The 15,510-nt window shown below is 41.5% G+C and overlaps 1 protein-coding gene across 2 annotated transcripts in view; it reads right to left on the minus strand.

Annotated features, from left to right (window-relative positions):
- Positions 1–15,510, minus strand: part of UNC5D (unc-5 netrin receptor D) — a 408,173-nt gene that overhangs the window by 112,803 nt on the left and 279,860 nt on the right. For both annotated transcript variants that reach the window (XM_079954964.1, XM_079954963.1), the window contains exons 5-7: positions 12,330–12,510; positions 8,654–8,821; positions 4,194–4,358 (exon numbers count right to left, since the gene is read on the minus strand). In XM_079954964.1, coding sequence (XP_079811090.1) covers positions 4,194–4,358; positions 8,654–8,821; positions 12,330–12,510 — 514 coding nt within the window. The remainder of the gene's footprint in view (positions 1–4,193; positions 4,359–8,653; positions 8,822–12,329; positions 12,511–15,510) is intronic.

Here is a 15,510-nt window from a genome sequence, read left to right on the forward strand (position 1 = left end):
GCTTTATTCTTGTTTTCCACTGTTCCCCTGCAAGGGCTCACTCTCCTTCACAAGAAGGGGAGCGCTGGAGCTGATAACATCTCTCAAAAAATACAAAACCCAGAAGCAAGCGGATACAATGACAAGTATGTATGAATGCAGGCTTAATGGCTCAGATTCCACTACCATGGTTTCAGAATGGAAGAGTGGCAGTTTTGTTCAGGTGCATGGACATAAACTCAGTGGTCTTACCAGGCAAAAGTTTCAAGACTTGATGGACAAAGTTCCAACTCCAAAGAGCATTGGTCTTTTGATGCTATCCAAAACAAACTGCAATTATTTCAAAATGCAGTCACCAGGAAGCCGGTAGGAGCAAAGCTGCCTCACCGCACTGTTGACTCATGTTAAGTTTGTGGTCTACTAGGACCCCTAGATCCTTTTCACATTTACCATTGTCAGAAATAAACACAACTACTTTCTACATTCGTGTCTCTTGGCAAAAGGGGAAAAAATATTTCCTTGACTCTTGGAGGGATGACTAGCAACAGGATCTCCAAAGCACAAAGTTTTCATTTTTTATTTCATTTCATTATTATTTTTTGCTTTGCTATGTTCCCAGCAGTGCATCCTTAGCTTGGATCTTGATACAACACTAATCCTTTTGGAAAGAAATCTGCTATTTGAGCTTGTGTCTAGCAGCACAACTGGACAAAAGTCAAGGTTTTGTTTTCTACAAGTTTAAGCAAAAGGCAACATTTGAAGCTGCCCCTGTCTCAAGGACCTTCTGTTCTATCTGATGGGATTTAAACACAAGCTTTTCACTAAAGCTAGTGGCTACATGAGGAGCAGATGCCTGTAACCAAACAAACAGTACACTAATAGGGGAGAAGATAGGAAGGGAAATGCCTAGGATCACCTTATGTAATATAGTTTCAATTGGCTGCAGAGCTGAGTTAAAGCATCCAAGCACAAAGGCCTCACTTTAGAGACTAGCCTGGGGGAATGTTGGTTTTCGAGTATGTGAGATGTGTTGCCATCAACAATCCTCTTTTTGCATTTTAGTTTCTTTCACTTTGGACACTCTACTGCAGTTCAGCTGCCACCAAATACTACCTAATTTGTCTCACTGTCCCATTATTTCATGCAATTTACACAAGTTAAAGTTAATTAACAATGTAATAGTTTCCACACCTTTAATTTCAATGCAAAGGAAATGCAGTTCAAATGATGGACAAAATGCCATTGATTACATATCATTTGCAGACTGAAAACAACAACGAACGTCAGTTGGTATTGATTTCTGTTCTGGACATGGAATGAATAAATGAACATTGGTAATTTCCACTTCTTTTTCCATTTCCATTGGATTTCATGCCCCTGAAGATTTCCCATGAGGAAATGTAGCCCTCAGGCTGAAAAGCATTCCACCTTCCTGGCTAGGGCACCATCTGGTCTAGGACTAGGGCTGTGAGGAAAGACATGAAAACGAACTTCCAGAAGCTTCAGCACCCTGCCTGACACTGGGTTCCTCATCACAACCAGCAAAAGCAGAACAATTTGGGCAAGATAAATGCAAGGAATCAGAATCTGAGTTACTCTGTCACAAAAACATGTTTTTTCCAGAACTGTAAAATATTAACAGGTATGGATCCAAACATTATCCCGCTTAAATGAAAAGTGAGGTTCTCGGTGGCAGCCTTTGCTGTGTCCAGCTGTGAGCAAGTTTTGGGTTTATGGATGGCCACAGTTTTTTGGGTCTTTCATCCCACAAGCAGCAAGTAGCTTTTACCCAGCAGTTTAAAAGGAAACTAGGCCAAATGGAATGTGTCCAGAGGAGGATTGGGAAGGAGACCAAGTCCTATGAGGAATGGTTGAAGGAGTTGGGCATGCGTGCCCCAGGGAAGAGACAATATGATGGCCATCTTCAAATATCTGAAAGGCTGCCACCTAAGTGATGGATCAATTTTTGTTTTCTTTTGCTCCAGAGGAAAGGACACAAACCACTGAGTTTTAATTTCCAAGAAAGGGGATTTTGAGTCAACATTAGGAAGAAACTTCCTGGTGGAATGAACTGCTTTAACAGTGGAACAGATAAAAGGTGATAGACTCTTGTTTGCTAAATAGGCTGGGTGGCTATCTTTAAGGTGTGTAGTAGCAGTAGATTTCCAGCATCAGCAGGTGACTGGATGAGATGACATTTGAGGTCTCTTCCACCTCTATGACTCTGTGATGCATTTTAGCCAACATGCATAGTGCAAAAATACACATAGAAATACAGGGGTTTACCTAATGAGTACCCATAGCAAAGAGTTCATTTCTTGCACAGCAAGACAATCAAGCAGAAAACAGCATGATGGATTCATAGGAAGGGAACTCAATAGATGTTCACAGGTCTGTACACCAAGGAGTCTCGCTCTACAAGAACAATCATTGCTTGCAAGGGTTTAGTAACCTCTGCCCTGCAGGCCTATTTAGGCCTGGTATGAGTTCCAACTTAGCCTGCAAAGCCGTTTTCTCAAAACCACATGCACTTACCCCACACCTGACTTCACCTGTGATGTCAGGCATGCGGCAGATAAGCGTGTGATTCCAACGGAACCATCAGACACTTAAAGTGAGCTCCTGATGGTTCCTTTGCTAGTGGGGCTCACTGACAAGAGCTGATCAGCGCTGACAGCCAGCCCCACTGGGATTGGCTGCACCAGCAAGTTCCGCATCAGGAACCTGCTAGTGCGGCTTAAGGGGCCTTGCTGTCAGCTTGCCAGTCTTCAGAGGGAAAATGTCAGTTTGCAGGCGTAGTCTGCCATCTGCAAACAAACTTCAAGGAGGCTTGCTCTGTCTGATCAGCTGATCAGCGATTACAGTGAGGCCCTTTGAAGTCGTGAAGTGGCAGAATGATAACAGCAGGTGATTGACAGGTGGATGGAGGCTCTTGCTTACAAGCAAGTAAGAAATCCTCAGTCAGGCAAGCAACTGTGCAGGCGCAACTGCAGATACGAGGCTCAAGAGTCATGGTACATCTGCTCAAGATGCTCAGAATTGGACAAAAGCAACGAAGACGTCCCAACAAGTTTCCCAAATGCTGCCTGCCAAGTTTTAAAAGATGCGGTATAGCATGGCTCAGCCACAAGACTCACTCGCCTTGCGGGGATGTCAGGATTGCAAACGTGTTTGGGCTTCTGTTCAGTTGCCGTCACCTCTGGTTCTGCCTCCCCACTCAGTTCATTGTTTGTTGAGGGACATTTTACCAGATCCAATTCCAGCTAGCAGTTGGTATCTCCTGTCCTAGATCTCTTTTCCAATTATTTCAATAAGTATTAATTTATGTTTCCCTATGTCTAGAACTGCACGGGGTATGTGAATGCCTGAGCAGTGCCTTCAGCTAACCCCCAAACAGAAACAGAATTCTGCCTTATAACCAAGTAAGACCATTGGTCCATCTAGTTCAGCATTGTCTACAGTTCTCAAACTTTCTATCTCTAGGTCTCACTTCAGAGGACTGAGGCCCACCAACTGCAAAATGGTGATGGGGGAAGGGCAGAGTTTGACACTGGCAATTACTAACATCCCTTTGTATTGATATTCAATCCATTTTAGGAAATTGTTCTCTGTTTCTGATCCATGCCACTTGTACATTTCTTTTTATTCAATTTCTGCATCGATCCATATTTAAGGCTAGGGGAGAGAGACACCACTCAAAATTCTAATCTGCAAATTAGTTTGAGAGATGTGGATCAAGTTGATTCACATACGAATTTGCAAAGATCAAATTCTTCAAACATCCCCATTCCAAAATCAAAAGAGTAGTCTGTAGGTTCACTGCTAATCTGGACATACAAAGAACAGAAGGACGTACCTTTCAGTCTGTGCGACCTTCCTTTGACACCATCTGTTTCTGAGCAACTGATACATGTTGGACCATCCCAAGTAATCATTGATAAATTATTCACCACCGGAGGAATCCAAAACTTCCCTTCCAGCCATTATAACCCTTTCTATGGACTTCAAAGGATTTGAGCTCCAAGCAAAAGACATCGGCAGAATGAATTTCAAAGCTATGAACACACACACACAGAGGCTCCTTTGTCGACTGATTTCACTGCAGACAACTCTCTCCAGTCTGCAACATGAATCATAGACTTGGCTGTGAGTCTTAATTTAAGGGACAGAGAGGGAGGGGAAAAAGACATTGATTTCCCATGAAAGCTATTTACCTTGAATGCAAAGTCCTTCGGTGCAGTTCTCTGACTCTTGGCTTGGACCTTCACAGAATTTCCCACCATTCCGTGGAGGTGGAGCACTGCATTCCCGGATCCTCATGTGCTCACACTCGGGACTGCAGACCGACCATTCACTCCACACCTCCCAGCCACCATCCACTAAACAGAAAGGAAGGAATTAACTGTTGCTTTAAATGGCAGATTGTTTGATCCAGAACTCATTTGGGGCACTTTGGTAATATAGGTGAACTCCCATGTAGGCAAGATAGATGAAATCCTTACCCCATCATTTCTCAAATTTATCCCAATTTTCCCTTCCATTGGAAGGTGGTGGACACTCCATTATATGCTTGATTTTTTTGTTTTGTTTTGTTTTGTTTTAAAAGCAGAGGTTGGATGGCTACCTATCAGGGATGTTGTAGTAATGAATATTTTCCATTACCAAGGGGTTGGACTAGATGATATGTGAGGTTATTTTGAACTCTGTGATTCCCTGATCCATCAAACCCAGAACTGAGAAACCTGTGGCCCTCCAAATTTTGTTTGCCCCCAACTCCCATAATCCCTGCATTGGCCATGCTCACTGGGGCTGATGGGAGTTGGTCCACCATCATCTGAGTCACCAGCCCTGATCTAGCCCGCAATCTGATTTATTTTAGCTCCATAATGTTCAACCAACCATAGATCACCTGCAAACTTTCCATTCTTTATATCTAGAGCTCCCTCTTAAAACACACATGCAATGCCTTCAAACACTTCTTGGAATTCAACTTCTCCCACACAGTTATCAAGACAAACCCTTAATCCAATGGTGAAGAACTTTAGCCCTCTAGTTCTTGATGGATTCCAGAGCCAATCAGCCATAGCCAATGGTCAGGGATCATGGGAGGTGTAGTCCAGCAGTGATGTATAGTTCCTCCTGTCCAGTGACTCATGGTTATATATTCTGTGTGTGTCCTCAGGAGGACCATTGAGATCAACAGACTTTGAGTAAAATTTAATTTAACATAATCCAGTATCCCAATGTCTTAGCATAACTAAGCCTAAATAGGTATAACTAATCTGAATACATAAACCTTGTTTTAGATCATGCATAAGCTGCAGTGTCCCTCAGGCTTACATGCTCCTGCTCCCCAACTCCTCATCTCCAAGTAAGATGCAGAGAATGAAAGTTCAAAAGCTTACATTTTTGAACAAACCATTGTTCACCTCAGTATCTTGTTGGCAACATGGAATCTATATTCTAGTTTAGGGGTAACCAACATGCTGTTTTCCAGATGTTGTGGAATGCCATAAATCCCAGCCAGTATGGTCTGTGATCAAGGACAGGCATAGGCAAACTCGGCCCTCCATATGATTTGAGACTATAATTCCCATCATCCCTGACCACTAGTCCTGTTAGCTAGGGATGATGGGAGTTGTAGTCCCAAAACATCTGGAGGGCTGAATTTTCCTATGCCTGATCAAGGAGTATGGAAGCTATACTACAGCAACACAGCAGGTGTTTATAACTATCCCTAAGCTGCAACATTTCAGCTTACAGGAGTAAAACCCATGTTTGAATGCTTTGCTATAGAATAATCCCCTAACCACAGAAAACTAGAATGTCAGGGACAACAGCAGGCTAGAACTCTTCTCCCTGACATCTAGCTTTGTATGTGCACAGAAGGTTTATATGTAACTATTAACTGAACACATAAAGCTGAATGGTCCATCTGTTTGTGTTATATACTAGACCTCAATTACACCATGCAAAAAAGGTGAATAAAATCTTTTTGTAGGGGGGAAAAAACCTCACAAAAAAACTAGTGAAGTTGAATTTAAAGCTCAAAACTGCTGTACAAGATTACATGTGCTAAAATTTATCTGCTATCAAAGAGAAGCCTAAATGGCTTCTTTTAGGTTGTATCTCTTCCCCAAATTTCTGTGCTATTTTCCCCCATTCATTTGGGCTGCAGCTACAATGTTTTTGAGAGGGAGAGAAAGATTGCCTGAAGCAAAAAAAGAAGGAGGAAAGAAGCAGAAGCAAAAATGATCTTAGGAGAAATGCTGACAGTTGGAGACTCGTTTTCAGACTTATTTGGAATCATAGGAAAGGGTTCATAGTTGACCAATTTTACATCATTTGCTTTCATCATTAACCACTAGAGAAATCTGTGATCACATGATGTCCCATGTCCACATGATGTAGAAGGAAAAGCAATTTGGGATGCAAAACATACCAAAATGTTTATTTCAGTAGAAAGGCCAAGTCGAACGAGCTGATGCATTGGGGTCCATTATTGCTCTACTCAAGCCCCAAAGTGGCTCACAGGATGAAGCAGACCTACTGTGCTATCATATTGGCAAGTGGGCTGCCATTGCTAACCAGGAAGGAGAGGTTGGAGCAGTGCAAACATGCCTGTGGAGCCAATCCTGCTTCTGCATTTGCACCTCACCAACCTCTTCTCCTGCCTAGTCAACAGTGACCCACTTGCTAGAAAACAAGCCTTAGCAACTCCACTCAGCTCCACTCCACTCATGTATGCATGAGGTTTTTCAAACTTGACCAAACCATGGTTGGCATTATGTCTGAACAGTCCCTTAGAATGAAGCGAATAACGGTTCAAAAATCCAAGGTCCAATCAGCTCTAGGGGTTGAGATAATTCTGACATGTGCCTGAAACATGACAGCTAGCCTTGCAGTTCTCTTGCTAATGCCCATAAGATATTCAGGATCAATATGTCTAACAACTGGCTTAGAACAGCTCACTTCCTGTCTTACAGTCTTTGGAACTCCCTGTCCAGCTCTTTTTCATGTTACCCGTGTCCCAATTATGCATGTTAACAGAAGCAGTTCAAAAGAAATGCTAGATTCAATAAATTCCAATTTAAAGCCCATAGATATGAAACAGACACCCACAGTGTTCAATGAGTTTTGGATAATGAAACCTAAAGAAAGTATGCATGCATTTTTAAAACTGGACAGTGCATATTGGTAAATTTTCATTTTTTGGGTGGTGGTGGAAACCTCAAACATACAGGAAAACACATAGATGACCATTGGCCACACTCCCTAGTATATCATGTAATGGATTGTAGGCTAACATGTTTTTTTTAAAAAAGGAAAACATTTGCGATTTTTTTTAATCCATGAAAATTCATCAGCATTTTAGTGTGAACTAATAATACACACCTTTGTATGCAGTTTTCACCAATAAACACATTCTCCAAGCATTTTGTGTGAGTGTTTCTTCACAGATATGCATCAAAATGCACACTTTCCCCTAACAAATTTTATATAAACTAGTTGATTGTAAAAAAAAAAAAAATCACCAAAAAGAAAAAAGAAAAAGTGTGAATTTCCAAGGACAGCATATTTCATTTCATGCATTGTTTCAGAAACTCTGTCCTTAGGTATGTCTGCATGAGAATGTAAAATGAACTGAATTTATTTTGCATATTGCAAAGAGCTCAAGAGGATAACAGCCCCATCTCCCCAACTTCAACCATGGGCCTGTGAACCATTTATTATTATTATTTTCCCAAAAATTTCATTGATTTTAACAGATATAACATATAAAACATACAAAAGAAAACACATTACAATACTACATGAAAGAAAGAAAAAATAAAAAGGACACATATTCCTTCTAAAGTTTATTTTAAATTCCATTGTTAACTGACTTTCTCAACTCCCCCCTAACTGAGTTTCCTTGTATCACCTTGTAGCAGTTTTCCAAGATCATCTTTCTACTACAGTTAACTGGGCCTGTGAACCATTAACCGGTAAATGTAGGCTTGTCAGACCTCATCCCATTGGCTCTGCTCCACAAGGCCTCCTCTCTCCTCAACTGTTACCTGGGGCAGCCATTCCACCAGGCTGCCTCAGTGGGAGAGTTAAGACCCAGGGCTCATGTCTCCAGCTCTGCCAGAGGCTTAGTTCCATTAGGCACTTCCTGCCTCTGAACAGTGCCAGGTGGTTATTAGAAGAACAACTGTTTAGAAACTGGTGCCTGTGTCTGGATTTTCCTCTTCCCTCCCAGTCCCTTTTGCCTTGTGTGGTGTGTGTGCTTAGATTGTAAGCCTACAGGTAGGGACTGTCTTGCTTTGACTGTACGTAAGTTACCCCAGGCTCACTGAAACGCCAATACTCAGCTGAAACTCCAATACTTTGCCCACCTCATGAGAAGAGAAGACTCCCTGGAAAAGACCCTGATGTTGGGAAAGATTGAGGACACAAGGAGAAGGGGAAGACAGAGGACGAGATGGTTGGATAGTGTTCTCGAAGCTATCAGCATGAGTTTGACTAAACTGCGAGAGGCAGTGGAAGACAGGAGTGCCTGGCGTGCTCTGGTCCATGGGGTCACAAAGAGTCGAACATTACTAAACAACTAAACAACAACAACAAGTCACCCCAGGAGCCTTTTAGCCTTTATTACTCTAAATAAATAGTAATAAATACCACCTCTCACCAGGGCACAGTGAAGTGCAGGTAATTTTCTGCACAGACATTCCTTCACAGAAGGCGCCTCCGTTGAGAGGAGCTGGGTTTGTACAGGTCCGTGATCTCTTCTGCCATCCTCTGCCACATCGTACGTTGCAGTTGGACCACTCTGTCCATGAAGACCAGCCTCCATTCACTGCAACCAGAACACATATAGGGAGGTGGGGGAGTAGGGAGGAGATGGAGATCACATTAACATTTGAAAAGAACAAACCTTCATTTCATGCCCTTCCATTCTCAAGCTCTCTTTTTAAAAGGAAAAAAGAAAAAAAAAATCCTGCATGTTAAATTCCAAAGCTCAGTTGTAGACACTGCTGCCTAAATAACACTGGGATGCAATTATCTAAAGAACTTGGTGTCAATGTGTGGTCATGTTTGAAGGAGGCAGACTCATATGCCAGGAGGTGCTGAGGATGACAGGGAGATGGTTTTTGAGAAAGGAGAGGCTACCACCCTAATTCTCTCCAAACACATTCCACTTAAGGCACAATCAGATTCCTCAAAAGGCAAAAAAAATAATAATGAACGGAGGTTGTCTAGGCATCTATCTGACTTAATGAAATATAATTCTGCACTTTAAAGAGAACAAAGGCAGTCAAGCACAAAAGAGGCAGAAACTTTCTCTTCCAGTTCAGATATGGCTGTTTGAAAAGCAACATTAGGGGTCCATACTAAGTTTGAATAACAAGCTCTCCTATAGAGAAAGAGCTGTTACAAGGAACCATAGATGCACAATTTTATTTTGACTGACCCATGGCAGGAGGAACTTCCCCTCCCACCAAGGGCCACATTACCTTAAGGGTAATCTGTCGAGTGCCACATGAAAGTCCCCTGTCCGAAACCATAGAGAGTAATTGCCAGTCAGGGCAGACAAGACTGAGCTACATGGACCAATGGTCTGTCTGTGTAGACAGTATCTTCTCCATGTGGCAACATCCAGATGCTGAACCATCTGCTTTGCATGAAGAAATTCAGTCCCCAGCATCTTCAGGTAGGTCTGGGAGAGACCCCCGTCTGAAACCGTGGAGAGTTACTGCAAGTCTGACTTGGTATAAAGCAATTTCCTATGCTCCTATCTCTGCCACCCTCCCTCTGCTTTAAATGAATATTGCAAATGGGGCCCTGGGTAATTCTTTTTTTAGTATTTGCTTATTTGTTACATTTCTTTCTCCTCTTTCCACCAAATGGCCCTCCAAGGTGGCTAACAGCAATAACATATAAATTAAGATCAGTTTTGTCTAGGAAAATCCAGAGGAGGGAGATTGAGCAAACAGTTGGCCATCTTTATTAACTTCGGTGTGTCTACTCTGAGTAGAACTTGCATTGGATGCAACACAAAGAGTCTTCTGGCACCTTAAAGGTGAACTAATTTACTATTGTATTAATTTTCGTGGATTATGGTCCATTTCATCAGTAGCATGAAGTGTTATCCTGAATTTTAGGTGTATATATACACTTGGCAGATTGTGAAGTGAGGTCAAGGGGAAATGTAATGCAGAAAATGTACAGACAGTGATAATTACATACTTAACAGTGGTTATTCATAAAATAGTTGCCTGTGACATTGAGAACTGTTTAGGGAATCAGCGTTGTTAAGTATGTAATTATCACTGTACTTTTCTGCATTTCATTTCCCTCTGAACCCACTTTTACTACTCCCCCCCACAAAAAAACCCCATGTGTCTATCTGAACACACACCTGGATAAAATGGCTTAAATCTGATGAAGTGGAATATACTCTATAAAAGATTATGCCATACTAAAATTGTTTGTTTTTAACTTGCCACAAAATCCATTTTATTTTTGCCATAAAACACCCCCTTAAGAACCCCCTTGGCCATGGGCCAAGAACGACTCGCCATCTGTTCTCTTTGAACTTCGTTGCCAGTTTGTGGTCAGTGTTGTAGTTGTTTGTGGGGCGTTTTAAGACCCCCACACTTCCTTTTTCTTTTCTTTTCTTTTCCCCTTTATTTCATAATGAATGCCATCCTTCAAAAAAAACAAAAACCCAACCACAACCAAAGACACACAATGATTCAGCACTTGGAATGAAGTAGCTCAGTCCAAAGAAGTTTACTGAGCTAGTTGAAAAGTCTCTGACCTACATCTGAAAATAGCTCCCATACTTTTCTTTTTAAAAAGTGCTTCAATCAGACATCTAGAAAAAAAGTTAGAAAGCAAAGTGTGGAGACAATTTCCTAAAGCTTATTGGGAAGATATGGAGACATTGCTATTGCTAAGGATGTTTAGTCATTTAATCACTGCTGCTAAGCAATCAGAAGGAAGCAATATGAGGCACTTCCCATATATTTCCTGGTGAAGAGATTTGTTCTCCTCCAACAGGAGCAGTGCATTTTAGAGCTGTGTGACTGGCACACATTAAACAGGGTAATTCTTTTCTGTTATGGAAACACAATTATGGGGAAAGCTTCACTAGATGATATTCAGTCTTAAAAATGTCTTACTTGTGTGGCCTCTGATTTGCTTTTGAACCCAATATTTCAGCGCAACAGCTTGTAACATTCTGAATGCTGATTTATAAAAAGTTTTTTTTGCAGAGGATAAACTTCTCATGAATTAAAAAGAAATCATCCAGATGAACTCAGACCGAAACAGTTTGTTTTGTAAAAGTATGAACTTTAATAGGAATGAGTTCCTTTTTGGAATGCATGAACTTGAAATAGAACTAGTTCCTTTCTAACTGACACTTTCTAAGCACTGTAGTGAACATTGTCGCCAAGTCAGTTCGGTAATTAGTTATTTCACATATTCAGTTAACACTATATATTGGACCTTGCCAGTTTGTAATGGCTTTTTAGTGAAATAGGTGTTAAGTTATCAAGGAGGTGTGCTCCCAAGTATTCTCGTGAATTTCTGGGACTGCCAATCAAACAATGGGGTTTAAAAGCTTTTGTTTAATGGCTTTTAAATTGATCTTGCTGTTAACTGTTTATTCTATTCACTAATTAAAATGCATATCACAATTTCTTGGTCCAAATTATATTTTTAGAATAGCTAAGGAGGGGTTTTCTACTAATCATTAATCACAGATAAGTATTTGGAGGAGGGGGGTGGAATCCAAAAATACCAAGCAATCTCGATCCAAGAAGTCCCTTTTCACATGTACAGTAGAAGCACCTTCTAAACTCTGCTTTAGCCTTGTGAAGGAGGAACATACATTCATTTCATGATCAATAGAATAATGAAACAAATGTAACTAAAATGAATTCCTTCCCATTCACAAACTGAGTTCAGAAGGGACGTCTAAGCATTTCTTCCGATCTTGAATTCATTTACTTTTTGTTTTGTTTTGTTTCTCCTAAATGTTGAAGGTAGATCAATCGGATTGTCTGATGCTTTTGTTTACTTGTGTTTCTGTGAAGAGAAAACACACAGAGAGACAAGTAAAAGTGTCAAACAATCTGATAAGTCTTCTTATCTGCATAGAACCCACTAGTTATGCCAAGCCCAAGCCCTAGAAATAATGCTTATACTTAATGACAGTGTTATTATTATTATTTCTTAATAAAATTTGTATACTGCCTTTCATCTGAAGATGACAGGGCTGTTTAACTTGTGAACTGTACCAATCAACTGGTTAGCATTTGCAAGCAAAGAAGTTATAGCATTTCACACCCACTGACCGTACACCACAACAGTGGCTGACAGGCTTCTTCTCTTGGCAACTATGTTGGCTGCCATACATGTGTAGTTCCCAGAATCAGAGAGGCGCGCTTGGCGGATGATCAGGTTGTGATCTGCTCGGGTGTCAATGTTCTCATCCTGCTCAGCATCAACGGGTTCTTCATTCTTCAGCCATTCCACCTGGAGAGATAAAACATGAAGGGTGGATTAATGGGATGGATTTACTTTATTTATATCCCACCTCTCCAGAATTGAAGATGATGGATAACATTAGTCACTTACTGAAATTGATTGGCAGTACAATCAGGGCAGACAGAGGAAAGCATATTTCCATATCGTATGTTCATTGTATAAAATTTACTGCTACAATTTGCAAGGGGGTTAGACAAATTCATGCACAACAGTGATCAATTATCAGTATTGGGCCAAGACATTTTGCTACCTGAGGCAAAGTGCAAAGATGGCAGCCCTCCATTCCACATACAGAAGCCACCTGGAATAAGCTAGCATACTTGAGGGCAACAAAGTAGTTATGCTGGTACAGAACAGACTAAATGGCACACAAAGCTCTGCCCTGCAGCACTGGAGGGCTGAGGAGGGCTATCTCCACTGCCTCTTAGCATCTGCTGCCTGAGGAAATCATTACACTTTGCCTAATGGTGGGCTTGGCCCAGTCAACAATGATGGCTACATGGAACTTCCATGTTCAGAGACGCCATGCCAATGAATATCAGTTCAAACAAGTTACAGCCTTTCACATCCACTGAGGAGGCAACAGCAGCTCAGAGCTTCTACCTTCATGACCTGCTTGTGGACTTCCTGGAAAAATCTAGTTAGACATTATGGAAAAGAAGATGCTATGCTCAATGCACCTTTGATAACATATAGAAGGACTGTTCTTAAATGAAAGATTAATCCACAACTGTCCTTAAGGGCCTTTTCACACATTGGGTGATATCCAATTAATGTGTCCCATTAGGTCCAGAATTTCTACTTGCACAATGGGACTTTCCCCCATCACCCCCTGTACCTTTCCCCCAATCTGTTAGAGCAGGTTGGGGAAACCCCTAGAACATATTTAGGGGGTCACAGGGTAAGGAAAGTGGGAACGCCTTGTTGCAAAATCCTGGAACTGACAAGATGGTTATTTGGTGATATTTGAGTTCTAACCGCTGCATTTTTTGCATGTATGTGAATACACCTTACTTTTTATTTCAGAATTTAACTAAAATTGTGAAACATGAATGTTACCAATAGACTGCAACAAGAAAATCAGACATATACAAACATACAGAAGCAGAATCGAACTGAGTAATCAAAGGTGGACAAAAATGAGAGGATGCATATCTGCATTAAACAAATTTAGTCAAAATCTCGAGGAATGATATTAACCAATTAATATTCTACCCTCATTTGGCAATTATGCTCACTTTCTCTCAACTACTTCACATATTTATTGTGAGGATAAGCTGTGTTGGCAGTCCCAAGATCCTTGAAGGAAAAGTATGATAAACATTAAAAAAAAAATTGGTACCATGGGATTTCTTTGGTCACAAAACAACCAATGGCCTGCTGAATGATGGAGATCACAAACAAATGTGGGATATCTTCAGAGCAAGAGAAGCAAACCCTTCTTATGTTCCTTCCTTCCTAATAAAACTGAAACAATGCGCTGATATGGCCATAATGCTAAACCAGTCTTTAGGCTCTCATATTCACCCCACCTCCTCTAGCTTGACTGCAAGGAGTCTGACAGTTTTTGCATCCTTTTCTGATTAGCCACAGCTTGCCATCTTACCCCAAAGCAGTCAAACTGTGATTGATCTTAACTACTGTTAGTGGAAGCAAGCCAAGTTCAAATGAGGGTTCATGAAGCCGGCTTGTTTCAAGAGTCCATAGTAAAGATTGACTGCAGATTATGGTTGAAATGGCATGCCAAACATAACATAAACTGGAGGCAGAAGCTTCGGGTCGCCTCTTTCTCACTGCCATGCATGACACAAGCCTGAGGCTCATTTAGGTTTGTCTTCATAATGATAAACCTGGGATGAGGAACCTGTAGTCTTCCCAGGTGTTATTTGACTCCTGCTCCTAGCAATCCCCACCATCATGACCATGGTCATGGATGATGGAAGTTAAAGTCCATCAATATCTGGTGGGCCACTGCTTCCCGATCCCTGCAGTAAACTATAACTTAGTATTACATGCAAACTAAGCCAGCCTCTTAGAAGAGAGTTGTGGTGAGGGACTCCCCAGCCTCTCTCTAGACTTGAAGCAGAAAGAAGCCTCAAGCTTCCTAATATTTCATATACATCTTTCAGAAGCAACAAGCTATGGATCTCATATACATATGAATTCCCGGAAACACTGACAAAATATTATTTCACTCTGGAGCTGGCACAAAGCTGCTTAAACTAAACCACATAGAGCTAGCTAATTGGCATTGCAGAACAGGTAAATTTCAAGGCAGCATCAGCTGTCTCCATCAAAATATGAGAGGGCTCAGGATCCAGGTTCAGTGGCAGGTCTTTCTGCAGATCCACAAGAATGAGCAAAAGGCAGTGAAGTAACAATTTATTTCCATGTCTCAAACTCAGACAGATAACCTCAGCTGGAAACCAGGAGAAGAAGGGCTTGTAACGTGCAGGTAATCAGCTTATGGATCTGCAGGCTACAGGCCTTCGTTAACACACTGTTCTGTGCAGATGGTTGGCAATTTGTAGATTTTCTAGTTTATAAACAAATCTGCGGCCACCGACCATCACAGCCAATTAGACTCCATGCCAAGCAGCAGGCTCTTTTTGCAATGCCATCCGTCACGTTGGTTAGCTAGGGACAGAAGGAGCAAAAACAGACTTACCCTGCACTCCTCACATCTCTGCAAGATGACACTGTCGGGAGGGAGTGGAAGGGGGAAACAAACAGCAAGGAATTTGCAATGATGAGGCAGTGTTACATTACATTTATGCACAACCAGGCTTTTCGCAGCAAGGGAACTGCCAGAAGGCCCTTGGCACTGAACCTCACTGTCCAGGCAGAATGATGAGGGTAGAGACGCTCCTTCAGGTATACAGGACTGAGGCCGTTTAGGGCTTTAAAGGCCAGCACCAACACTTTAAATTGTGCTCAGAAACACACTGGGAGCCAATGTAGGTCTTTCAAAACCGGTGTTATGTGGTC

The sequence above is a fragment of the Podarcis cretensis genome (assembly GCF_951804945.1).
Source record: "Podarcis cretensis genome assembly, chromosome: 15".
In the NCBI taxonomy this organism is placed as follows: domain Eukaryota; kingdom Metazoa; phylum Chordata; class Lepidosauria; order Squamata; family Lacertidae; genus Podarcis; species Podarcis cretensis.